The 26,804-nt window shown below is 41.5% G+C and overlaps 1 protein-coding gene across 1 annotated transcript; it reads right to left on the bottom strand.

The window, feature by feature from the left end:
* Nucleotides 1-8,899: 8,899 nt before the first annotated feature.
* On the bottom strand, nucleotides 8,900-12,661 carry LOC132516412 (eukaryotic translation initiation factor 4 gamma 2-like). Its single transcript, XM_060142858.1, is given in 4 exon segments — nucleotides 8,900-10,906; nucleotides 10,908-11,064; nucleotides 11,067-12,381; nucleotides 12,443-12,661. Coding segments are annotated over 4 exon segments (2,937 nt in total). The 3' UTR covers nucleotides 8,900-9,660.
* Between the last annotated feature and the right edge of the window lie 14,143 nt (nucleotides 12,662-26,804).

A 26,804-nucleotide genomic window follows, 5' to 3' on the forward strand; every position in this document is an offset into this window, starting at 1 on the left:
TCCTCGCATCTCACCTATCACAGGAGGTTATGGTACCAAAACAGAAATTTCTATCTTGCCCAAAATATCTCATGGAAATACAATCAAATGAACAAATTTTGGAGAGCCTAAGAAAAGGAAGTGGATTATCTTTTTTACTTTTCACCTCAAGTCATTCATCCCTTTTTAAAATTTTTTTATTGGAGTCTAGTTGATTTACAGTGCTGTGTTAGTTTCAGGTGTACAGCAAAGTGAACCAGTTATACGTATACATGTATCCACTCTTTGTTTGCTCTTCTCTCCTTCTGACAGTGTGGCATCACTATTTGCAGTTACTCTTGTTCTTCCTCCAGAGTGACCTCAAAATTTGCCCCCTTATATCATAGCCAAAGAGTCAATAAGCTGTGAAAGAAACAGCCCTGAGGAAAACTGATTGCCTTTAGGTACAGAAAAGGGAGTTCATTTTGATGGTAAAACTCAGTGTCCAGAGGGATCTGCATTAACAGTCCTCAGGTGGTAGTTAAGGAAGGACGGTCCAAGATGCGGTGTGCGTGTGTGTGTGTGCACGCGCGCGTGTGCGTGTGTGTGTGTGTGTGTTAGGTGTGTGTGGGGGGAGGAAATGTGTGGGATCTAAAAGGATAAGAGTTAGGAAATAGTGGAGCTTGATTTGTGGAACCTCAGGAAGGCTGCCAAAGACATTTATGTTGTTAGAGAGAAACTCTGGGACAGAATTGGTCCTGGAATTTGGGGCTACAGGTATTTCAGCTCTGGTCAGGAAAAGAAATGCTAACACTGGAACACTGGTTTGGATATTACAGCTGATGCTAAGTCAATAATGGACATATTTAGCTACAAAGATTCAATGACTTGTTTTTTAAAATTCATATTTGAAATAAATGTATGCATACATACATAGTTGAAATTTGATGCAATATATAATTTTTCACGTGCTGTTTTTTTTTTTTTTTTTCTTTTACGGTACGCGGGCCTCTCACTGTTGCGGCCTCTCCCGTTGCGGAGCACAGGCTCCGGATGCGCAGGCTCAGCGGCCATGGCTCACGGGTCCAGCCGCTCCGCGGCATGTGGGATCTTCCCGGACCGGGGCACGAACCCGTGTCCCCTGCATCGGCAGGCGGACTCTCAGCCACTGCGCCACCAGGGAAGCCCTCACATGCTGTTTTTTAAAGGTATAATTTACACAGGATGAAATGCATGGATCTTGACCATTCAGTTCTCTGAGTTTTGGCAAAGGTACACACCCATGTAACACCACCCAAAACAAGACGTGGCACAGTTCCATCACTCCAGAAAGTTGGCTCCTGTCTATTTCCAGCCAATACACACCCACACCCACCTTCCCCAGACAACGATTTACTTATTTCTATCATCATAGGTTAGTTTTATCTGTTCTTGGACTTCATATAAATGAAATGATAGAATATGTATTATTTTGTATCTGGCTTTTTAAACTCAACACAGTGTTTATGAGATTTATGCATGTTGATTGTATGAGTAGTCTGTTCCTTTTTATGACTGAGTAGTTTTCCATTGCATGACTGTATTAGTCATAGAAATAAATAGAATACGTATCTATGTATCTCTCTCTATGTATCTCAGGGTTCTCCAGAGAATAGAATCAATATATATAAAGAGATTTATTTTAAAGAAGTGGCTCATGCGATTGTGGGGGACTAGGCTATCACCCAGATTTTTCTTGAAATGCCCAATAAATGTTTATTGTGTGCAGTATATTATGGACAAAATGTTGTAGAGATGGTACATTCCTATCTTCTTCTAAAGAGCATTAATTATTGTTTTAGCAGGCAGTTCAGTTACTCACTGAGAAGTTTGAACTTATGGAGGCTTGATTTTAGGCTTTATTAGGGCAAGTACATTTTGGTTTTTCCCTATTTCTGGGACAAGTTTCTTGGTCTTGGGATATTGTCTTTACTCCTAAGACGTGGCACTTTGTGATGCCAGTGAAAACTCTGAGGTGGCTACAAGCCCCTCTTCTGATGAATTAAAACTCCAAACTCTGTCTCCTGTTCTGTGGGCAGCAGTTAAAATCTCCGGTCCACCATTTGAGCTGCCCTACTTTCGATTTCCACTGTGCTGCTGGGGCAAGCCCCCTATGCCACAGATCAGGGCTCAGCCAAGGGTCTGAGTGAAGTTTTAGTCATCTTCTGAGGCTGTTTCCTCTGTGGCTCCCTCCTTTCTGGTATTTCTCTCCTTAATTTCTAGCTACTTCGGCAGATCTGAATTACATTCCCTGACATCTCAACCTAATGAGACCGTAGCTTTCTTTCTCCATATAATGTTTCTGAGATGCATCCAGGCTGTGTGTATGAATAGTCTGCTCCTTTTTATGACTGAGTAGTTTTCCATTGTACGACTATATCTGTATCTGTATCTATACTGATGTCACCTATTTATTTTAAGGAATTGGCCTTCTGCTTGAGTTCTACCCACCCTGCCGTAAACATTCCAGGAAGTGCCCTAATGCAGAGAGCCCGTAAGCATGGATGGCACCCAGTGTGCTTCCTTTTTCTCAAAGGTAGACTCCTCACCTGTTTTCTGCCTGCTATTTTTCGTTGTTGTACACTGATGCCTTCACATTTTTGTTTATAAAAATGTCTGTTTTGAGTTTATGATTGTTATCTGTAGGAGGATCAGTCCCACGCAGGTCACTCCACCATTAGGTTTCCAGAACTGGAACTTTTCTCTGTGTGCTTTTAAGGTATACTCTTTTTCTCTGGTCTTCAACAGTTTGACTAAGACATGAGTAGGTGTGAGTTTTCAGAATTACTCTGCTTAGGGTTTGCTAAGATGTTTAGTCTGTGGGTCAGTCTTTCATCAATTTTTGAAAAATTTTGGCCATCATCTCTTCTTGATGAATTACTTCTCTGTTTGTTTGTTTGTTTTGTTGTTGTTGTGTTTTTCAATTTTCTCTCTTCTCTCCTTGTGAAACTTCAATTATATGTATGTCAGAAAGTTTGGTGTCACCACATAGATCTTGGATATTCTGTTCTTTTTCTTTTCCTTTTTGTGCATCAGTTTGGATAATTTTAATTGATCTGTATTCAAGCAAATGGCTTTTTAAAATCTGCTGTGTCCAGTTTTCTGATTAGCCATTGGATAAACTTTTTGTCTGATATTACATTTTTTTATTTCTAGCATTTATATGTGTTTCTTTTTCAATAGTTTCCATCTTTTTGCTGTAATTCATCATCTGTTTTCATATGTTGGATGTCATTTCTGTTAGATTCTTTATAATATTTATTGTAAATATTTTAAAGTCCCTGTGATAACTCCAACATGCCATCTGTGGGCTTCTTTCTCTTGACTATGTATTGTTTCAAACAGATCATTTCTTCTCACTTAGGTTGTCTCAAAATTCTGGATTTTATGATGGGATTGTGAGTAAAAGAACAGTAAAGACTGAAGTAATATTATTTACTACACCCCTCCCCCAAATCAAGCGTCTTTTTTTTCTGTCAAGCCTCTAGACTGGGCGGCTAAGTTGCTATAATGTGGTTAAAGTCAGCTGTCTCTACTCTGCCATAGCTTCAGTAAGTTTTAGGTCACCACTGGCTTCAAATGTTTTGAAGGTTGGATCGGGACTTTCCCTTTGATAGCACTTGGATCTGAGCCAGATCTCAAGGCTCTCGTATGCTTTATAGCCAAGTTACTTTCTGCATTCCGGCTGCTAGATTTTTTTTTTTTTTTTTTTTTTTAATTTTTTGTGGTAAGCGGGCCTCTCACTGTTGCGGCCTCTCCTGTTGCGGAGCACAGGCTCCGGACGCGCAGGCTCAGCGGCCATGGCTCACGGGCCCAGCCGCTCCGCGGCATGTGGGATCTTCCCAGACTGGGGCACGAACCCGTGTCCCGTGCATCGGCAGGCGGTCTCTCAACCACTACGCCACCAGGGAAGCCCTAGCTGCTAGATTTTTAATTGCTCAGAGTGCTCTTTATTTATTTATTCGCTAGTTTTCTGACCCTTGGGAGATCTCTCTTCCTCTTCCTGCCTCACCATCAAACTTCAATAGTGATTGCTTGCATCCATTGAGAGCCTGAAGTGCCTCAGATGGACTTTTCTTGCCATGTCCCCAGTCCTCAGCAGGCTGCTTCTCTTAGGAAGGCCCTATGTGCCTTGCCCTGTCCACAGGTGTACGTCCATGTGCAGAAAGGTCTGTGGGGAAATGGCGGATGGGAGCAGACTTGCTCTGAGGCTGGGGCTCCTGGGGATGCTAATTCATCACGCCAGCCCTCACACGGTCACTGAGAGGTAATTAAGAGTTTGGGTAGTTGCTTCTTACTCTATGGTAGTTTCCTCCTTTTTCTACACCATTCCTACATGGAGGAAAGCAGTGTGGCTCACTTCTCTACCAGGAAGGGCTCAACATTTTTTGGAATTTGTTCCTTTAAGTTTCTTTCCTCAACTCTCTGATTATTTTTAACTATGTTTTTGTAGCTTATGCAATGTATTCTCATTAGGGCTGGTCTCCTGTGACTTTTTACACGCTTCCTTATAGCACAAGGCCCAGTTCAATTTAATGTCCCCTACAAAATAATTTAATAAATGCTCTTACTTGAGTGAAGTTAAGGTAAAGATCGTTTTAAATCCATAAAAGATGAAGGTTAATTTTACTGAAGTTCTTTATGGTCAGGGAACATAATTTTGAAAAATCCATGGCCTAGTACAGAATTAAAAATTTGTTTTGATAGAGAGAAAAGGATGATAGGAACAGATTACTAGAACTTGTAAAACCAACAATGGTATTCTTTTTTCTTAAAGAAATATTTATACTTAATCTCATTAAATAAGAATATATATTAAAACATACATATATATGCATATGTATACATATACACTTATATATATATCTATACATTAAATTCCTTAAAAAGGAATATTTATACTTCATCCCACTTAACATTAATACACACTCAGTATAAAAAATCAAAAGGTGTAGAAATATGTAAAATAGAGTTAGTACTTCTTTACTCTTACTCTTTAAAGGTGATCACTGTGGACTTTTTGTATATATATTTCCAAACTTTTAAATTATCTATATACAGAACTATCTAGATTTTAAAAAAAACAAAGTAGAAATCACATTAAGAATTGCGCAACACGATGTATTTTCGTTGACGTATACGGACAGATATCATTCCATTATGCATTTTCCTAACCAGTTATTTTCTCCAGAAAGCATCCCTAAATATGGTGTGTTAAGCAAAATTTAAAAGAAATTCTCAGTTATTTTATTTTTGCAGAGTATCACTTAAGCTCACCCAATTCTGTTCCTTATTGTTCCCATTTCCCCCATTTCTCAAATGTCTGACACCCTGCACCAGCTGATGCATTTCCTTCCACCAGTATGCCAGACTGGTGAAAATATTAGCAATTACACTGCCACCTTGTGCCAGAGTCCATCTGAGCGCCACTTGCCATCCATGAAGGGGTTCTCATTGCCAACTGAGGAACAAGAGATTCAGCTCTAAAATCCTATCTTAGTATGTACTTTCTTAGACAACACATGGCAGTGATCGCTTGCAATAGGTTGGGTCTCTTGGGAAGCAAACCCTGTGATGGAGATTAGCATCCACGGTATTTATTAGGTAGTGCTCTCGGGAGAAGAAGGACCAGGGGTGAAGAGGCAGAAGCTGCCCTGTGATCAGTCTCAACAGTGCCTTCAACAATGGCTTTATTTCCACGATGGGCTTTGGCAGCCTGGTGACCTTATGAATTGTCCTAAGTTGAAGCAGCGGACACCCTGGAAAAACAGCATGAAATAAATTCTACACAGAAACAACAGAATACATGACGCATAATCCTTTCCCTTTTTTAAATCAATTTTTTGAACCTTCTGGTAACTATCAAAGGTAACCAATGAGCACGTGCAATTTTTTTTGTATAATTACTAACTCATGATTTTACATATGTATAAGATCTGTTTCAGGCCTTTCCAGTCATTTCCATCGATGCTCAAACTATTCCACAAATTAACCAGTGGGAGCTGCTCTAATTGTTTCCTCTGTCTCTTTTCTTTGACATCTATAATCGTTGATAGCTTTCTTGCTTTTCAGCACAAGATGCTAAAGATCTATTCAACGTATTTTCCACTCAGACCTGGAATCAGTCAGTTTCACAAGGAGGAAAATTAAGTTCTGAGACCAGAATCGAAGCCCCAGAAGTGGTCATTGCTATCGATTTGTTTTTGCTTCTGGAACTGCTCAGTGAACAGGTATTTACATAATATGTATTTTTAAAAAAGATAAATAAATGAAGTTAGGTGTCTTTGTCAGCTCAGGCTGCTATAACAAATACCATAGACTGAATGGCTTAAACAACAACATTTATTTCTCATAGTCCTGGAGACTGGGAAGTCCAAGATCAAGGTGCCCGCAGATTTGGTGTCTGGTGCGAGCCCGCCTCCTGGCTCGTAGCTTAGCCACCATCTTGCTGTAACCTCACGTGAAAGAGAAGAGGTCATTTCTCTCCTGTCTCTTCTTTTGAGGGCTCTCTCTTGTGACCTAATTACCTCCCAAAAGCTCTGCCTCTAAATATATCACACTGGAAATTAGAGCTTCCACAAATGAGTTTTGGGGGGAAACAAACATTCAGTCCATAACAATGAGAATGTGTATTTTTTAGAATAAGAAAAAAATTGTGTATCCAAAATGATATTTCTGTTTCAAATGTATGATTACTGTGTATTAATTTATTTGGTTTTATGCTTTTCTTTCCATATTTTCTTATATTGAAAATCTTGGTGACATGACATACACCTAATTACTCGTTTGATTTATCCTAAACCATAGACATATAATAATTTCAAAATAACAATACCAATGTCTTTAATAATAAACCTACTGAATGCAGCCTGTGATTTATTTGTGGTAATTTTTATCCTTAGGATATATCTCACTAGCGATGGACTGTAAAAATATTGCATTTTAATTATTCTTTTCCATGTGTTTATGTCAACAATTAGTTATGCAATTAGATTCCTTTTTTTTTCATTTTTAGGAATTGCTTAGCTTTTTATTTCTGAAATAACTATACTTTTTGATTACATAAGGCTTTTCCAGGGTTCCCAAGTAAATATATATTTGGACATTCAGTTCCTTTTTCTGTTTCTTGCCCCATAGTAACCATTTTTAAATAGTTTTTGGTTTATCTTTCTACTGCTTCAAAACACAAGTAAATTTATACTTCTATTCCCTATTTGAAAACATTTTTTTAATTTGAAAATTAGAAGGACTTTAAAACATAGTCATATTTTGCAATACCTGATCCTATAGTTAGACAACTATATCAGATAGAAGATTGATTTTTTTTTTTTTTTTTTTTTTTTTTGCGGTGCGTGGGCCTCTCACTGTTGTGGCCTCTCCCGTTGCGGAGCACAGGCTCCGGACACGCAGGCTCAGCGTCCATGGCTCACGGGCCCAGCCACTCCGCGGCATGTGGGATCTTCCCGGACCGGGGCATGAACCCGTGTCCCCTGCATCGGCAGGCGGACTTTCAACCACTGCGCCACCAGGGAAGCCCAGAAAATTGCTTTATTTTGTACTAATATAGACTCAGAGAATAGGACTTCTAATTAGAAAAAGCAAGTATTATGAATCTGTAAGGAAATGTATTGGAATATTATAATAAAAATAGAATATGTACTCATATTCATGTAGTGCTTTTCAGTTTATATAGCACTTCCACTATGAATTTATTAATTTGATTTTCACAATAATCTTACGACTTTATCTCCACTTTACAAATCGGAAACTAAGGCCTGGGGACAAAAATGCTTTGTCCAAGGCCTTGCCAGTTACTTGTCAGCTAATTACTGACCGAGGTAGGGGAAGAATTCAGCCTGTCTGCCTCCAATCCATATTGTAATGATGCTGCCTCTCAAATCACTTGCAAATATATATGGAACACTTGTGTCTTAGGCTGTGTCTTCTGTAGTTGTCGTAAGTTACTCCAAGTAAGTTTTCGAAGTAGGAAACCCTCTATTCCCTTTTTGAAGATTCACAATACAAAGTAACATTGTCAAGTCTCTGGAAATGTCTGTATTTTTTGAAATCTGTGTTATGTTGCATTTTTAAATGTTTCCTGATTTCACAAGACCACAGAACACCCCCCTTGGGCACTGTCCCCCACCCCGAACTAGGCCTGAAAAGGTGTCAAAACAGTAAGACTTGTTATTGTTAAAAGCGTGGGTGAATGCACTTCACAGCAGCTTCAATAAGCAGTTCTTTTCTTGACATAAACCATGCTTGAGAATTACATTTGGTTTAGATGGACATCTGTGATGTGTGGGAAGCCAAACTTAGAAGATCAATTGTGTTGTAATTTGATTCACTCAGTCCTTTAGCAACTTAACCAGGCCCTAATTAAAACAAAAACATTTACTGGTAATATTTTCCTCATAGAAAATTCACCCCTATTTAGTTAACAGACTAACAGGAGAATCCACAGCAGTTTAGAGTTGCTTCCATGTGTTCCTAGGAACGAGAAACCATGACAGAGCATGGCCTCAGCCGGAGTCTTCTGCATTTTCTCATCTGCAATGAGGTAAGTTGATGTGGAGATAAATGAGTCTGAGATACAAAGAAGTATTTACCCCTGGAAAATATGCTCTGCACTAAAACAGAGGTGAGTACCAATGCAAGCAGAACAGAACATGTGGAGCTATAAAGCCTTGAGTTTTCAGGAAATTTATGTACAAAAGTAATAAAGAATGAATACTACAGTCACTTGATATAACAGGATATTCTTTAGTATCTCAATTTTTTGTTATTTTTATTATGATTATTTCAGGTCAAGTGACCTATTTTTTTAAGAATAGAGAAAATGCTGTTTTGAAAAAAGAGGAGGCGCTTTAAAACTTGGAGTTTTTTCTCCATTCTTTTTTTTTTTTCCCAGTATCACAATGTCTATTGATAGATACAAGTATATAAAATCAGGGCATGAACATGACTTGATAAATTAAGTAGACTTAATTTCAATACTATAATAAGAGGGACCAATTCAAATTCTCACCATTTGTTTCACACCCACAAAGACCACTTTAAGGGCATTTACAATCTCTCAGAACTGGTCAGTTTTGTACAAGTAAACCCTGTTTCTTTTTAAAAGACTGGTGCACTCGCCCAGGCTCAAGGATATTAAAATCTAGCACATAAAGCCCAGTGTAGAAATACAGGCAATATACTATTACGGCAACAACCATCAATTACAGTTAAAACATTTTCTGTAACAACCAAATGGATAATCAAATATTGCAACAACTCAGGTATTACTGAGCAAAGTGCATTTCTACAGTATTCAGTGTTGCTATTCAGTTTTCTAACTTAAAACAGCCTATGATAACTGGCAGCAAAGAAGGTCCTTGCAATAGACTGCCTCTGCTTGAGAACTTATGATGTAATTATTGCATGCTGCTAATATACTATCTAAACATTAAAGATACTCCTAAAATATTTGATGGTAGACTATGATTAAGACTTTACACTACAAAAAAGGCTTATGCAGAAGGAAATCCTAACTGACGTGCTTCTGCTTTAAATATTGTGAAAACGTTACAGCGAGATGAATTTTCGCAGTGGTTAGGTCAAAGGCAGTAACATCATAGCAAAAGTATGCTTTGCACAATTTAAGGCTTCGGCTGTTTTTTTTTAGCCAGGTTCTTCTTCTGATTCTTCTTCTTCAGCAGTTTCTAGCCAGGTTAGCCACTGATTCATGTGGAACAAAGCCTTGCCTTTCCCTGGAAACTCTTGGGTTATATCTTCTTTCCAAGCCAAGAAAGCTTCTCCTTCAATAACCTCCATGTCGTGGAAGTGAACAAAAAAGCAGAGTAACATGCCTTTAGGGAAGTTGCTATTGTAGCAGTGCACCTGAAGAGCATAGAGGGCACTGACTTGTAGATCAACGTGAACATGAAGAGGTTTCTGCATTACTGGCTTGAAGGAAAGAAGCAGTTGTTTTTCCTGCTCTAACTGTTCTGTGGAAGGAGCAGAGGAAGAATCTGTTTCATCACTGGGTGGGTTTACTTCACTAGAAATGTACTGTAAGAAGCTAGTCATTAAGATGTTCACAAATCCTTTATCTACATGAAGTTTGGGAGAGATGTTATCTTTAATCCACTTATATATGGTTTGAGGAGATGGACCCAACTTTATTTGCTTTAACAGTTCCTTCTCCAATTTGAGGAGTGGGAATAAGAAACTCAGTCCCTTTCCTTCCAAGATCTCCAACATGCAGTCCTTATTCCGATCAATTTCTGGGAGCATTTTCTGTATATTGACCTTGCTTTGTTGGAAAAGCTCTGTTAACCATTCTCAATCTTGTAATTTAGCTAATTGCTGAAGACAGAGTAAGAAGAGAGGAAAACGGGTGCCACTTTCCAGTGGTTGAGCTAGTTCTGAAATGCTCAGCAGCTCCGAAATGATAGCACGAGCTGCAAACTGTGCTAAATATGATTTCACCAAGGGGATGTCAACCTCCAGTTTGGGGCACTGGTCCAATACATTCAGGAAAGACTGCATGAAGTTGTCACCTGTGGCCATCCCTTCCTGTTTGAGGAAACTGATCAGAGAACTTGCTTTTTCTTTATCTTCATCACTTCTGTCGAGTGACAGGATGATTACTTAGCTTAACATCTTGGGGAGAAAGTGTTTAGGAGACCTCATCTCTCTTACACCACTGACAGCTTCGTTTGCATTTCCACTATGCAGATATTCGGTTACAACAGTTTCGGTTAATTTAAGCAGCTCTTCCTTTGATGGTGGTGGCTTTTTACTGGTCTTGGCAGGCTTTTCCTGAATAAGTGGTGGATTACTTTTGAGCCCAAGCTGAGGTGTCTGTCCCAGAGGTGGTGTCTGAGTGCGTGGTGGTTGTGCACTAGAAGGAATCACAGTTATCTGGCACTTGACTTTTATTCATTAGGAAAGACTGAGCAGGCCTCAGGCTAATCTCATCTGCATTAAGCTGTCCTTTCTTAGAAAACCGAGGTGGCATATCCTTCGACTGTCCTTGCAGCTGGGATAAGAGTCCCTGACTCTCATTATGGTAGAGCTGGTTTTCATAAACTTGCCTCCCATCTCCCCAAACTGCGATTGTGTGGGAGGTATGATGTGTCCCCCATGACCACTGAAGAGTTGATTTGAATGATGACGCCCCATGGTGCGTGAAAATCTATCCTGGATAACTCCTGGACCAGTACCGATTCCACTACCTGGCATTTGTCCAAACATATCAGCGAGTCCTCCAAGTGGGTCCCTATCCATTTTCATCCTGGGTGGCATGAACGGTCCCTCCAGAAAGAAGTCACTTCTCATCCCTTGAGCCACGGGAGCAGGAATAAACACTCCTAGATCTTTTACTGCATCTTGACGGATTTGATTGATCGTCTTTGGTCCACTGTCAAGAAAAGCCTTGCGAGGAACCCAATGGTGTTCTCTCAACTCTACGGTATCCTGCAGCAGGAAACGAATCCTCGCCGGCAATTCCTTACTTAACATCAAGGAGCACATTCGGGCAAAGTACTGATCCATTAAGGACTTGGCTCGTTCCTGGTCTAACCTAGGTCCCACTCTCCTCATTATCTGACAGAGGCACTCCAAATCCTCTCCCATATCTTTGAGTTGGACTCTCTTCTTTTCTTCCAAAAGTGTTTTGATGCACTTATGAAGGATAGATTCATGAATAAGATCAAGCTTTCCAGGTTATCCAGTGAATTTGATGTTCCCCAGCTTCTTGGTCTTAGCAATGGCTCTCTGTTCCTTCTCCTTGGGGAGGAGGGGATTTTCACACTTATCACAGACATCAACATTTCTGGTTCGGTTTTCAAATTCCCCTTGTAATTTGGAAATTAGGAGGCGTCTGAATGTTGTGCTTTGCTTCTGTCCTGGCTGACCCTCTGCTGCTGGGCCATCGAAGTTTGGTGCTTCTTCTGCCAATCGCAGACATAGCTGAGCATACAGTGAGCTATACTTTGGCTCTTCTAGGGCTTTGTCCACCGTCAGCAGTATGACCCCTTTAAGGATGAGTTTACACTCTACACCCACATTGAGGAGCTCAAGGCATAGCTTGTCAAACTTCTCAGGAGTGAGCTTCCTGAGTATGCCTCTTACTTTCCTGAAGATTGCATCATGTCGTTCTTTTTCATTTGCGGAGTTGTTTGCTGCAGAGTCATCATCTCGTCTAGTGCTTCGTGCAGGAATCCATTTCTGCGCGTTTTGCCCTGGCGTTCTCCCCAGGAACTCGCCGTTGCCAGCAGTCTTGGGATAGTGCTGAGGTGCCCCCCTACTTCCTCCTCCGCCCGAAGAAGCACTGGAACGAGAAGCACCCCCTTCTGCAATCGCACTCTCCACTTTGGAGGCTTGACAACCAAGACTCTTCAAAAGAATAGTATTAATGGATGGGGTGGGGAGGGAAGGGGTGGAACAAATGAAAAACCTTCACCGAGAACTCAGCAGCTGCCAGTGCAGCTGCCGCCTCAGGATCCGGTTGTGGGGACAGGGAAGGGAGGGGGAGGGGAACGGAAAACAAAAGAGGGGGAGGGAAGGGGGAGGAAGGGGGAGGAAGGAGTCGGGACTGGCCTGAAACTCTCAGCCCAGAGGAGTCGCTGCTGCAGCCGCCACCTCCATAGAGCTCCGGCTCGCTGTTGGCCTCCATTCTTAATTTCTGAGAAATTTCCTTGAGAATTTAAACTTTTTTTTTGTTTGTTTGTTTTGTTTTTTGCGGTACGCGGGCCTCTCACTGTCGTGGCCTCTCCCGTTGCGGAGCACAGGCTCCGGACGCGCAGGCTCAGCAGCCATGGCTCACGGGCCCAGCCGCTCCGCGGCATGTGGGATCTTCCCGGACCGGGGCACGAACCCGTGTCCCCTGCACTGGCAGGCGGACTCTCAACCACTGCGCCACCAGGGAAACCCTAAACTTTTTTTTTAAGTTTTTTTTTTTTTTTTTGAGTACAGTTACATATAGACGTAGAAAAAAATCTCTGGGGATTTGTATGGCCCTCGGGGGGCTAAATTGAAAACAGTTTTCTTGGATGAGTTCTTAAATACAAAGGGGAATTAACTGCAGTATGGGTTTTTTCCTTTACCATTAAGGTAATGTTAATTCACTGATTCATCAAAGACCACAAAATTACTGTTTACCAAGTGCTCTGGATTCTGATAGGCTCTTTGGGAAATACAGTCCAAATGTAGAGAATTCAAGGTTCATGGTCGCTGCTGTCAATTCGGTGGCATTCCAGTGGGATGACAAGGTACACAACTGTGATAAGATTAGTATTAATACAAGGGGAGCAATGAAGTTACTCATTGTGATGAAGTACTGGGTGGATTTTAGACAACTATAGGAACTTTGGAGAGAGATATATATGCCTGGAGGAGTATAGTAGAGACAGTTTTTGTGGTAAGTGTGATACTTGAGTTGAGCAGTGAACAAAGGAACCCTTGGGTAGCAGGCGAAGAACAGAGAGAACGTCCTGTGCAGGTGGACTGTGTTAGCAGCGGCAGGAGAAAGTAACCCTCCACCCCCACCCCGCGATAGAGTCTGGGGATGAGTAATAGCAGAGTTTGTGTGTAGGATGCATGGAGAGAAAGTTCTAAGGGAGAAACACATGATTGTTGATGCGCCAAGAAGGACACATTTCATCTGCGTAGTATTAATGCTCAGAATGTTTAAACTGAGTCTATCCAAATTGTAGCACACTCTGGAAAACCACTGTCCTGGACCTTTAAAAATGTCAGCATCATGAATGACAAACAAGGAAGGGAGACTGTCCCAGATTAAAGGAGGTTGAAGAGACATGACATGTGTGACCCTAGATTGTAGCCCAGAGAGGAAAAGTAAAGTAAAAAAACCAAGGACGTTATTGGTATACTTGGGCAAATTTGAAAATGGATGTGTATTAGAAAATGGCATCGTATTACTGTTATATTTCCTGAGTGACATAATTGTATTATTATATAGGAGAATGCCTTCATTCGTAGGAGATTTGCATTTAGGGATGAAGTGTTATGATATCTGCAAGTAATTCTCAAATGGTCAAGAATATATTCGTGCACACACACACACACACACACACACACGCACACACAGACGAGAAACAAGTTCAGCAAAAGCTTAACATTGAGGAATCCAGACAAAGGGCCTATGGGTGTTTCTCTTACTATTTTTGCAACTTTTCTGTAGATTTCAAAATTTTCAAAATAAAAAGGAAGGGGAAAATAAGTTTTCTGTGAATATTTGGATGTTCATAATTTTTTTGTTTTACAACTTCTTTTATTTACTTGATACTCATTGAACATGTTAGTAAATGCCCTCAGGGCTATATCACTCAGTTTGTGCTGGTTATTTTTGTGGAAACATTTGCTTTATGATCATCATGAACACATTTTAATGTAGTGTGAGCGCATTGTATTCCTGAAAATGACTGGATAACTATGTACCATCTTTTCCCCCTTGAGTGATAGACTCATGTGACACAGCAGGCTTTTCAAAGGGTCCTAATCCTCACCACCATTATAAGACAACTTCTTATAAGCTTTTTACTTTTTTTAGGTGTTCATGAAATAGTGTAGACTGATTCTCTATGAAATAAATAATCAATACCTTTTTTTTAATTTTTTCGGTACGCGGGCCTCTCACTGTTGTGGCCTCTCCCGTTGCGGAGCACAGGCTCCGGACGCGCAGGCCCAGCGACCATGGCTCACGGGCCCAGCCGCTCCGCGGCATGTGGGATCTTCCCGGACCGGGGCATGAACCCGTGTCCCCTGCATCGGCAGGCGGACTCTCAACCACTGCGCCACCAGGGAAGCCCCCCTATTTTTTATATATGTATTGTATGCCTATAACTTGGCCAAGTGCAATTCTTGCCTTCAGGGAATGTGTACAATTACTGATAATATATGCCTGGCCAGTTTACTCCAGGGCATGTCAGGCAATAGGGGATGATGATTTTTATGTGCCTCAGGAGTGATGAGAAAAGTGGTGTGATTTTTCTGATAACAGTGAGATTTTGGAGAAACACCTAGATGAATTGCATTGAGGCCAAAGATTTGGGCTGTTCCCAGGGAATTATGGCTTCCAGAAACTGCCAGCAACGGGTAATTCTCCTTATTTAGGGCTGTGCTGAGTGCCTTCCCCTTTAATCATTCCATCCGAAGAGCTTGGGCCATACCAGTTCTTTGGTAACGTGGTCTCTGCTGGCATCTGGAAGGAGTCACTTTTTAACAGGCTTTCCATCTGCTAAGATGATTAATGATACCTGCTCAAACGGCTAGAGCTGTTTTTCCTCGCGGAGTTTGTGGGCGTGTGCTGACTCATGCACCCTCTGACCCCATGTCCCCATTGTGATCTGGAGCATGTACTTCCAAGAGGACTGGTCAGGTGACTGCCAGGCTATACCCATGGAACAAAACCAAGTTAAATGTTGCACAACCTAAAAGCTTGGTTGTGGAAGTGCCACACTCCAAATTATAAATCCATCCCTTTTTTTTTTTTTAAATGAGAATTATCAGTTCGTTTCATCTGGTTTTACCTTCCATGGGGGGAAGTTAAGCAAATTCATCTCCCCATTCAACAGGGTCCAAATAATGCAGCCACAAAATTAAAGCAACATGGGCACTGTTGTAAACTGAAATCACGGTTCACTTTACAATGTAAACCTGATAACCAAAAAGAATTGATCAGAAGGTGGATATGGGGTTCATTTATTTAAAACATTCAGAACCCTGATATCCCCTAAATTAGGATACAGAGAAATACAAAACAAAATAGTAAAACAACAACCACAAAACACAATCGTGAGGAAAGCTTTCACAGGACGAGATTTCAGGAGCTGACTAACAGGTGGATCCAGTGTTCTGTTGACTGCAGAGCGTGTGGTGGACTAGACACGGCCAGGCTGTGGGGTGCCAAAGCTAGAATTGTAGCGAGTGCATTCTAGTGTGCTCTGAGATGGAGTAGCACACACCAAAGAAGAGAATAAACATGGAAGGTTAGGAAGGGCAAGGTCTAATGATGTAGAAGAATGATTTTAATCTACACAATATTATAAAAAATTATTAAAGGATTTAATTTCAGAATGAAGTTACTGGGAACTTCAGGTTGAATAATTAAAACTGATTATTTCCAACTTGCTTTCCATACTTATTGGAAGTTTATAATGAAAGGTATACACATATATTTTAAAAGAAATTCTACAATCCAAGTCTCCATTTCAATGTTAGATATTGGAAAAAGAACAGCAAATTAAATCCAAAGAATATAAAGGGAAGAAAATGATAGCATAAAAGATTAATGGAACAGAAGAAACACACAATAAAAGAGATTAATAAAGTCAAACTTGCTAAATTGAAAAGATTAGTAAAATTGCTGAACCCTTAGCAAATGTGTTTGATGGTGAAAGATTGAAGACCTCCATCATATCAGAAACAACGCTAGGATGTGCTGTCACTACTTTGTGTCCTAGTATACTGGAGGCCCCAAGCAACGCGGTAAGAAAAAGACAACACTTTAATGTTAGCACAGTAGGAAATAGGCATTATTTGCATAAGATATAATCAAAAAGTTGAGATTTTATACATAAATAGTATCAACTAATGAGAGAATTTAGCAAGTGTGCTGATTTTGGCCAGTGTACAGAAATCATTGCATTTGCATATACCAGTAACACAGGTAGAAATTAAACTTGAAGAACAAGATACTATTTAAGGCAATATAAATAATCCAAATACTTAACTCTAGGTGCAAGAACTCTATGTAGAACATTGTAAAATATTCTTTAGAGGAATTAAATACGATCTAAATACTATTGAATTCATGAATTGTAAGACTCAATCTTGTAAAGGTGGTAATTTTAAGAAAATTGATTAATACAATTCCATCAGAACCCCAGCAGATGTTTGTTGTTTTGGGGGTCTGGTTTGTTAGCTTCAGAGTGTGTGTGTGTGTGTGTGTGTGTGTGTGTGTAAATTGAAAAACCAGTTTTCATTTTGAAGTTGGGAGTCGATTTTTCTACAAGTCTCACACTTTTTCCTAGTGTCTTGAACAATGTGTAAACCCCAAGCACTGCACCAACAGCACCTAATGGTAAAATGGGCCCATTTGTGTATCCCCAGGTCTCCATATGCCCAGGTGCATGGTATGCTCACTATGATACCACAGTGTGCCTCTGCTTCTATTCTAATGAGTCATTCACTGCTTAATTCTCTTCTAAGTTAAGAAATCCATGCATGTGTCGTTGAGTGGTTTTGCTTTAAAGTTTATATAGGTCTGTGGTGGAAAATTGTGCTTATTAATTTTATGAAACTATTAAGTTCAAACAAATACATGATACTTTAACTGAAATTTGTGTTCTTACATATGAAGCATCATTATTCTACTTTCTTCATTGGTTGCTGCGACAGGAGAAACTGAAAAATACGGCTTCTACCCACATTCAAAAAGCAGATCAAGACTCTACTGCTTTGTCTGGTAAGTACTGATTTTCCACCGTGTTTGTCTGCCCTCTAGTGGTCACAGAGCAAAGTCCAAAGAAAAATTCCACAGGTCAGAATCAGATGATTTAGTTTTGAGAAAATATTATTATTATTTTAGTTCAGCCTGGCTCTCTGTGTAACGTATTACTACATTTAGAAATCTGGCATAGGTCAATAGCCTAGACATTGGCATACACTTGTACAGTGCTGTTATATATGGTGTTATCAAGTATGCAAGATTTTTAGTTCAATACTAAAAGACTAGTATCAAAATAATTTATACGTTGGTAAAAAAATAACAATGGAACCCAGTCAAAATGATAATTATAGATAAAAGTTTTGAACCCTCACACCTGGTGCTAAGCACTTTCCATACGTTATCTGATTTTATCTACACAGCAATTATGGAAGCAGGTCACCATTTTACAGATAAGGAAAGGGGCTTAATGTGGCTAAGGTCAAATATATGACATCACTTATATGTGGAATCTAAAAAATAAAACCAACTAGTGAATATAACAAAAAGGAAACAGACTCACAGGTATAGAGAACAAACTAGTGGTTACCAGTGGGGAGGGGGAAGATACAGGTAGGAGGTTAAGAGGTACAACTACTAGGTATAAAATAAATAAGCTACAAGGATATATTGTACAACACAGGGAGTGTAGCCAGTATTTTATAATAACTATACATGGCATATACCCTTTAAAAATTGTGAATCACTATGTTGTACAACTATAATTTATAATATCGTACATCAACTATATATCAATTTTAAATGTTTTAAAAAGATCAAATATAAACCATAATACTAGCTAACATTTTTAAAGCAACTTTTAAGTGCCAGAAACTCTACTAAGCACTTTGTATGTCTGTATTAGGCAAGGTTCAGGGTAGGAAACAGAAGCCTCTCCAGAGATTTAAGGTGGAAGTGGGTAGAGACAGTGCAGCCCTTACAGTCAGGGAAGGGCCAGGGAAGCAGGTTATCGGGTGGCTGGGATGCCCGCCGGGACGACACAGGCCCAAGGAGCTCCCACCTCTGAGGTTGGCCCCGACATAAGGCCACAGGTCTCACAAGACTGAAAAATCCAGACAGTGGACTGGAACTCTGCTGCAGGAAACCTCCGAGTTCTGACACCTTGCTTGCCAGCACAGACGGCTGAGCTGCAGGGACATGGCCTCTCGCTCCTGTCCAGCATCTGCCTCTGGTGGACAGAACACAGCTCACACCCAGAGCCCCTGCTGCCAGGGAGTGGGCCTCCCTCTTCTGGCCGCGGCGGACCAGGAAGTAGCATGGGAAGGGGTGGGGGTGGACATGGGGGCAACTGGCCACATCACACACAACGTCTTGTCCGTCCAGTCCCCACAGAGGCACATATTTTCGTTTCTGCATCTTGGAGATGGGGAGTAGAGGCACCAGCAGGTGACATCATACGCTGGAGCATCAGGGTAGGAGGCTGTGCCTCTTTCCTCCCGAAGTATAGCACGTCCCACTCTCTTGATGTGACCGCACGACGTCAGCGTTCATTCCAGGTTAGAATAACGTGGAAACGGCGCGCCCTACACAACACGTCTTTCTTCAGGTTTCATCAGGATGAGACCCAGATTCAAAGAGAAGTGAAGTGAAGATGGTGCTCTCCTGCTGTCTCCTGAGTGAGTTGACTGCCTGGGCTTGGGATAAAAAGACGTAAAATCAAAACGCAGCTCTCGGGGGCTTCCCTGGTGGCGCAGTGGTTGAGAGTCCGCCTGCCGATGCAGGGGACGCAGGTTCGTGCCCCGGTTCGGGAAGATCCCACATGCCGCAGGAGCGGCTGGGCCCGTGAGCCATGGCCGCTGAGCCTGCACGTCCGGAGCCTGCGCTCCGCAATGGGAGAGGCCACAACAGTGAGAGGCACGAGTACTGAAAAAAAAACCAAAAAAACCCGCAGCTCTCCTGCTCACGTTCTTGCGGGAAAACAAATGTGTTCACTAATGCTTGTAAGACTGCCAGGCACAGGGAGCTCGTGGCGTTGCTGGCGCTGGAATGTGGGTGCAGTTGGCATATTTGGAGGAATCGAGGGGCGGTACACGTACTCGGCGCAGAGGACATGGGGTGCTGTTCTTGACTGTCCAGCTGGGCTCGCCGGGCTGTGCCTTCCCTCCGCGTGCTCTCCAGACGCGTCCTCAGCTCCAGAGGCGGATGTGGAGCCACATCAGGCCAGTCTGACGACTCACCTCAAAAATGAGCGCATTGGTAGAGGACCCTTGGGGACTGAAAACAGAACTGCAACGTTGTGTGGTAACCGTCTTCGAGGCAGTCATTTCCTGACCGCTTTAGGTAATGCCCGTGACTCCTGTGGAGGTTCCTGCGGGGGCGGGGGGTCCTAATTCTTGTCTCTTCCGAGGCACAGTTGTTCATATATATATGTGGGTATATATGTATATATACGTGTGTGTATATATGTGTGTGTGTATACATGTATGTGTATATGTGTGTGTGTACATGTATATACACATATTTTTGCAAGGCTGGTTGAAAACAGTGGCCTTTGTCCTCATCCAAGAGTGTATTAAAAGCACTTGGGGAGGGCTTCCCTGGTGGCGCAGTAGTTGAGAGTCCGCCTGCCGATGCAGGGGACACGGGTTCGTGCCCCGGTCCGGGAGGATCCCACATGCCGCGGAGCGGCTGGGCCCGTGAGCCATGGCCGCTGGGCCTGCGCGTCCGGAGCCTGTGCTCCGCAACGGGAGAGGCCACAACAGTGAGAGGGCCGTGTACCGCAAAAAAAAAAAAAGCACTTGGGGAGCTTCTAAAAACCTCCTAAGCTAATGCTGTGTCCCGGCGGTTGTAATTTAATGCATCTGAATGAACAGAGTGGGGCTCAGAAGTGCACGTTTCGAAAATTCTCTGGCGTGAGTCTAAGCTCACCTTCCTTGTGAATCATTAACCTAAAATGGATAGCGCTGTGATCTCTTCAGGAGAAACTGAAGACAGAGGCTCTGTGTTGTAATGACAACTTGAATAAGATTAAGTCATGAGCCAGCGATGTCACAGTTTCCTGGATTAGAAATAGCTTGTTTGAATTTTAGGAGCTAGAGATTTAATAGAGATTTAAAAGTGTCAGAATCAAGGATGTAATATTTGTAGGGAAATTAATTCTGGCCTTTTTGAAAGGTGCCTGGCAATTTTTTAGAAGGGAGTGCATATAAAAGATCTAAAGCGCCCTCAAGTGGCTAAACTCTAAATTACATTTTAGTGAAAAGATTTGAAAAAGGTGAGTAGAGAGGAAAGAATTCTTTGGAGTCCAGGATTTTCTTTCCTTTTTAAAATAAATTTATTTATTTATTTTTGGCTGTGTTGGGTTTTCGTTTCTGTGCGAAGGCTTTCTCTAGTTGCGGGGGCCACTCTTCATCGCGGTGCGCGGGCCTCTCACTGTCGCAGAGCACAGGCTCCAGACGCGCAGGCTCAGTAGCTCTGGCGCATGGGCTTAGTTGCTCTGCGGCATGTGGGATCTTCCCAGACCAGGGCTCGAACCCGTGTCCCCTGCATTGGCAGGCAGATTCTCAACCACTGCGCCACCAGGGAAGCTCCAGGATTTTCAATTCACAATATTAGAAGCTGCGATTTGAAAAGGAGATGTGGATGCCATGAGATGTGTCATTTAGCTGAAATTTCCTCCCAAAATTGGTGGTGAATTATTTCCATCCCTAAACCTCAGGTGCACTAGGGATGTATATCACCTTAGGAAGTCCATATTTCACTTGCAGTTTTGTTTTCTTATTGTAACCTGGACTGGCCTCCTTAGACTCACTTTCCATTGAAATTCACCAGGATTATATCATCTGAGTTGACACAGAGGAATAATCACATATTTTTGTAAGCCTTTGTTTATAATGAGGATTATGGATTTATTTATCCAACAAATATTAATTTAGGAGCTATTCTGTGCCAGCATTACTCTGGACATTGGGATTACAGTGGTCAGCTAGACAGAGAAGATCTCCATGCTCAGGGATGTGTGTGAGGTGTGTGCAGAGAAGACAAACAAAGACCCAAACCGCACCCAGCCCAACTCACCATCACCCCTTCATAGGAAATGCCATCCATGTAGATCATCTGACGTGCTTTGAGGGGACTAAACATGGAGGTGGGACGGAATCTCGTGGGTGTGCTGGCAGCTTTAGGTAGGATGGTCAGGGATGAACTGAGGTGAGATATGAAAGAAGTCAGCTGTATGCAAAAGAGGGGAAGAACAATCAGGTAGAGAAAGAACGGGAGGGGAAGAGCCAAGCGTGTTTAGGGGAAGAGTACAGAAAGCAGAAAAGCCAACGTGCAGGGAGGAAGGTAGCAACTGGACCAAGAGGAAGCAGCTGCCAGCCAGACCTTGACCGCTGTGCTGTATTCCGAGCTAGTGAGCCAGCCGCTGGAGGCTTTTAACAAGCGGGATGCGGAGTGAGTCAACTGGATTTGCACTTTTGTAAGTCACTCACGTGCCATGGGGAGCATGGATTGGAGAGGCAAGAGGAGAAACAGATCAACTAGGAAGCAATAGCAATAGTCCAGGCGAGAGAAGATGGTTGAACTCAGATGGTAGAAATGGAGATGCAGAGAAGTAGACAGGTTCAAGTGCACAGGTTCGCGAGGGGAAAATTGGCAGGTCTTGTTAATGGCTTAGATGTGAGGGATAAGGGAAGGAGGACAGAGGATGACTCCGGAGTGTTTGTCTAGTGTTACAGGGTGGAAGGAAGTGCAGTTTATCATGAAAAGTAACACAGAAGCAGAAGTTGGGTTAAGGTGGGAAAGCACCTTTTGGAATTGCTACCTTTGAGATGCACGTGGCATATATGCTAACATGTCAATAGGCAGCTGGCTCTAAGAATTTAGAGCTCAGGGCAGAATTAGGAACTGGGCCTGTGCATTTGGCACTCATAATCTAGTCATATGCATTATTTAAAGCCATGGAAATGAATGAAATTATCTAGTAAGAGGTTAGAAAAACACAAGTAAGCTGAACTGAACCTGGGGAATTCTTACTTTTTGAGGTCAGGTGGCAGCAGTGAAGTCACTAGAGGTGGCTGAGGTGAGACATGGAGAAAAGCAGAAGAGCATGAGGTCGCAGAAATAAAGGTGGTATTTCAAGGAATGAGTGGCCAAGTACGTGAAATGCTGTTGAGTGTAAATTAAAAGAAGAATTTACAAATGTCTGCAGAATTTGGCAACATGGAATTTTTTGAGACCTTGACAACAATTCAGTGCAGCGGTGTGGAAGAAAGCCAGATTAGAACAGATTGAAGAATGATTATGTAACATCATTCGAGAAGAGATGTCAAGTAGAAACTTCCAGGAATTGTGCTGTAACAGGGGAGCAAAGAAATGGGTGGCAACTTGACATTTTTCAAGTAACATCTGTTTCCAAGTTGGGTTACAAAGAAATGTTTTCATACTTACTGGATCAGCATCTTAATAGAGAAAAACATCAATAGAAAATTGATGATGTAGGAATGAAGTCCTTGAGAAAGTAACAGGGGATGGCAACCAGAGTGCACTTGGAGGAGCTGGTCCTTAAACGGGAAAGGGGCACCTTTACACCAGCAGGAGATGACAGAGACCATGGCCATAGACATGGATCATGTTCATCTCCAGCTAAGGTCACTTGACCATCTTAAGAATCTTGTGTTTTTGAGTTACAACATCACATTTTTTTTTGCCAGAATTTCTTTGTGCTTTCCAAAATTTGGGAAACATCGGGCTAAATAAACTTCCTTTACTCTGGGACTTTTCAGACTCTTTTTTAAATTAAAAAAAAAGTTAAGTTTTTTATTGGAGTATAGTTGATTTACATTTACAATGTTGTGTTAGTTTCAGGTGTACAGCAAAGTGAGTCAGTTATACATATACATATATCCACTCTTTCTTTTTTTTTAGATTCTTTTCCCATATAGGCCATTACAGAGTATTGAGTAGAGTCCCCTGTGCTATACAGCAGGTTCTTATTGGTTATCTATTTTATATATAGTAGTGTGTACATGTCAATCCCAATCTCCCAATTTATCCCTCCCCCCCACCTTATCCCCTGGTAACCATAAATTTTCTACATCCGTGACTCTACTTCTGTTTTGTACATAAGTTCATTTGTACCCTTTTTTTTTTAGATTCCACATATAAGCAATATCATATGACATTTGTCTTTCTGTGTCTGACTTCACTCAGTATGACAATCTCTAGGTCTATCCATGTTGCTGTGAATGGCATTATTTTGTTCTTTTTTATGGCTGAGTAATATTCCATTGTATATAGGTACCACATCTTCTTTATCCTTTCAGACTCTTTGATTTGCTTATGTGTATTGTAAATTTCCAGAAGGGAATTTATAGAATGCAACATTCTCCAAACCCATTTGACCACATAAATCTTTTCTCCTGAAGTATTCTTTGTACTTTGGAAGAAGATTTCCGAGGAACATACCTTAGGAGATCCTGAATAATCAAAAGGACTAGAGTTTCTTTTATTAAAATTGATTTCTAAAAGGCATTTTTCTTTATATCGTTTCTCATAAACCCCATTTTTTTCTAGCCCTCATATGAATTGAAAAGAAATGAGATTATATGGTAAATATGTGGGCATATGCTATTTTTAGCCAGTTCCTGACTTTTCCTTGATAAACTGAACAGTAATAATGTAAGCACTACTTTGTATCTGATATTGATATAGTTGGATTCATCGCTACCATATTTGTTACTGTTTTCTATTTGCTGCCCTTGTTCTTTGTTCCTGTTTTTGTCTTCCACTCTTTTTCTGCCTTTTGTGGTTTTAATTGAACTTTCTATGAGATTCCATTTTCTCTTTTATTAGCATATCAGTTATACTTCTTTCTTTAACTTTGTAGTGGTTGCCCTAGAATTCTCAAGATATGTTTATAATTAATCCAAGTCCATGTTGGAAGAGCACCACACCACAGACAGTGTGAGTACCTTCTGGTAACAAAATAATCCTAATTCCTCCCTCCTGTCCTTTGTAGCATTCCTTACTTTCATTTTGTTTATACATAAACATCCTTAAGCACATGTGTACTTAATATACATACATCAGCATATGTAACCAAATACATTGTTGCTGTTATTTTCAACATACTGTTATCCGATAGATCAATTAAGAATCAGAGAAATAAAAGTTTTTATTTTACCTTCACTAATTCTTTCTCTGATGCTCTTCCTTTCTTTATGTAGATCCCAGTTTCTGACCTGTGTTAATTTCCTTCCCTGTAAGACTTTTTTTTGACATTTCTTGCAAGGAGGGTCTACTGGCAAGAAATTCCCTCAATTTTGGTTTGTCTGAGAAAGTATTTCTCCTTCACTTTTGAAGGATAACTTCCCAGGGAACAGAATTCTAGGTTGGAGGCTTTTTTCTCTCAATACTTTCAGTATTTCACTCCACTTTCTTCCTGCTCACATGGTTTCTGAGAAGGTGTTGGATGTAATCTGTATCTTTGTTCCTCTGTAGGTAAAGTGTTATATTCCTCTGGCTTCTTTCAAGATTTTTTCTTTATCTTTGATTTTCGATAGTTTGAAGATGATACGCCTACATACAGATTGTGTTGGTGTTTATCCTGGTGTTCTCTGAGCTTCCTGGATCTGTGTTTTGGTGTCTGACTTTAATTTGGGGAAATTCTTAGTCACTATTTTTTCCACTATTTCTTCTGCTCCTTTCTCTCTTCCGTCTCCATCTGGTATTCCCATTACATACATGTTACATGTTTGGTGGTTGTCCCACAGTCCTTGGGTAGTCTGTTCTATTTTCTTCAGTCTCTTTTCTCTTTTTGGAGGTTTCTATTGACATATATGCAAGCTCAGAGAGTCTTTCCTCACCTGTGTCTAGTCTACTAACAAGCCTATGTAAGGCGTCCTTCATTTCTGTTACAGTGCTTTTGATCTCTAGCATTTCTTTTCCTTTCTTATGATTTCCATCTCTCTGCTGACATCGCCCATCTGATCTTGCATGCTGTCTGCTTTACCCGTCAGAGCCCTCAGCGTATTAATCACAGTTGTTTTAAATCCCCTGTCTGATAATTCTAACGTCCCTGCCATGTCTGGCTCTGATGCTGGCTCCTTCCCTTCAAATTATGTTTTTTGCCTTTTGGTAGGCATTGTAATTTTTCTTGATAGCGGGACATGATGAAAGAAGTGCTGTAAATTGGCCTTAGTACCTTGGTGGTGAGGTGGGAGGGGAAGCGTTCTATAGTCCTGTGATTAGGTCTCAGAATTCAGGGAGTGGAGGCCTCTGGGCTATGAGCTTCACAAGTGTTTCTCAGTTTTCTCTCCCCTCTTAGGTGGGGCAGGGTGGCTAGAGCGGGCTGCAGTTGGGTATTTCCCTTTCCCCCCAGTCAGTTAGGCTCTGATAATCCCCCAGCAGGCTAGGCTCTGGTTAACTAGTTTCACCTGAGGGCAGCCTTGTTAAGAAGCGAGTGCTCTGGTGTATTTCAGATGGTTCCTTTTCCCCTCCCACTGCCGGAGCCCAAGGAGATTTTTCTCAGATACTCACCGTAGAAGCCTTGTCAAGATCCTGGAGGTAAGTGTTACAAAACTATGGGGGACCTCCTATGACTGTGTTTACCTGCAGCGTTTACCTCTCAGCGTTGTCGGCACTGAGTCTCCAGCAATTCATTAATTACAGTGCAGGGTTCCCCCCAGCATTAGTTCCCATAGCTGTTTCGGCTCCAGTAAACCCCAGCTCCCTGTATTTGACTGTCTGTCTCTCCAGTCTTGGGGACAGCAGTTTGGCCTGTGTCCTCATGTCTCTCATGGATCCAAGAAAAGCTATTGATTCTTCCGTCTGTTCGGCTGTTTTTTTTTTTTTTTTTGCGGTACGCGGGCCTGTCACTGTTGTGGCCTCTCCCGTTGCGGAGCACAGGCTCCGGACGCGCAGGCTTAGCGGCCATGGCTCACGGGCCCAGCCGCTCCGCGGCATGTGGGATCTTCCCGGACCGGGGCACGAACCCGTGTCCCCTGCGTCAGCAGGCGGACTCCCAACCACTGTGCCACCAGGGAAGCCCAGTTCAGCTTTTTACTTGTTGTTGGGAGGGAGTGGCAACTTCCAGACTCCTTACATGCGGAACCAGAAACCCAAAATCTCCCCTTTCCTCTAATATTAAACTCTGAATAAAAATCCATTCGTTTACAAACAAAAATTTAAAATGTATCACAGTCATATATCACCTATACTTTGAGTATCAGATTTAGGAACTCCCAAACTGCCTAATATAATATAGCATCTTCCAAATAGAAGGCATTTTACAAATACTTGTTGAATGAGTACATAAGTGTATGAACTTCATTTACCATGACCATTTCTT

The sequence above is a fragment of the Lagenorhynchus albirostris genome, chromosome 2 (genome assembly GCF_949774975.1).
Source record: "Lagenorhynchus albirostris chromosome 2, mLagAlb1.1, whole genome shotgun sequence".
Taxonomy (NCBI): Eukaryota; Metazoa; Chordata; class Mammalia; order Artiodactyla; family Delphinidae; genus Lagenorhynchus; species Lagenorhynchus albirostris.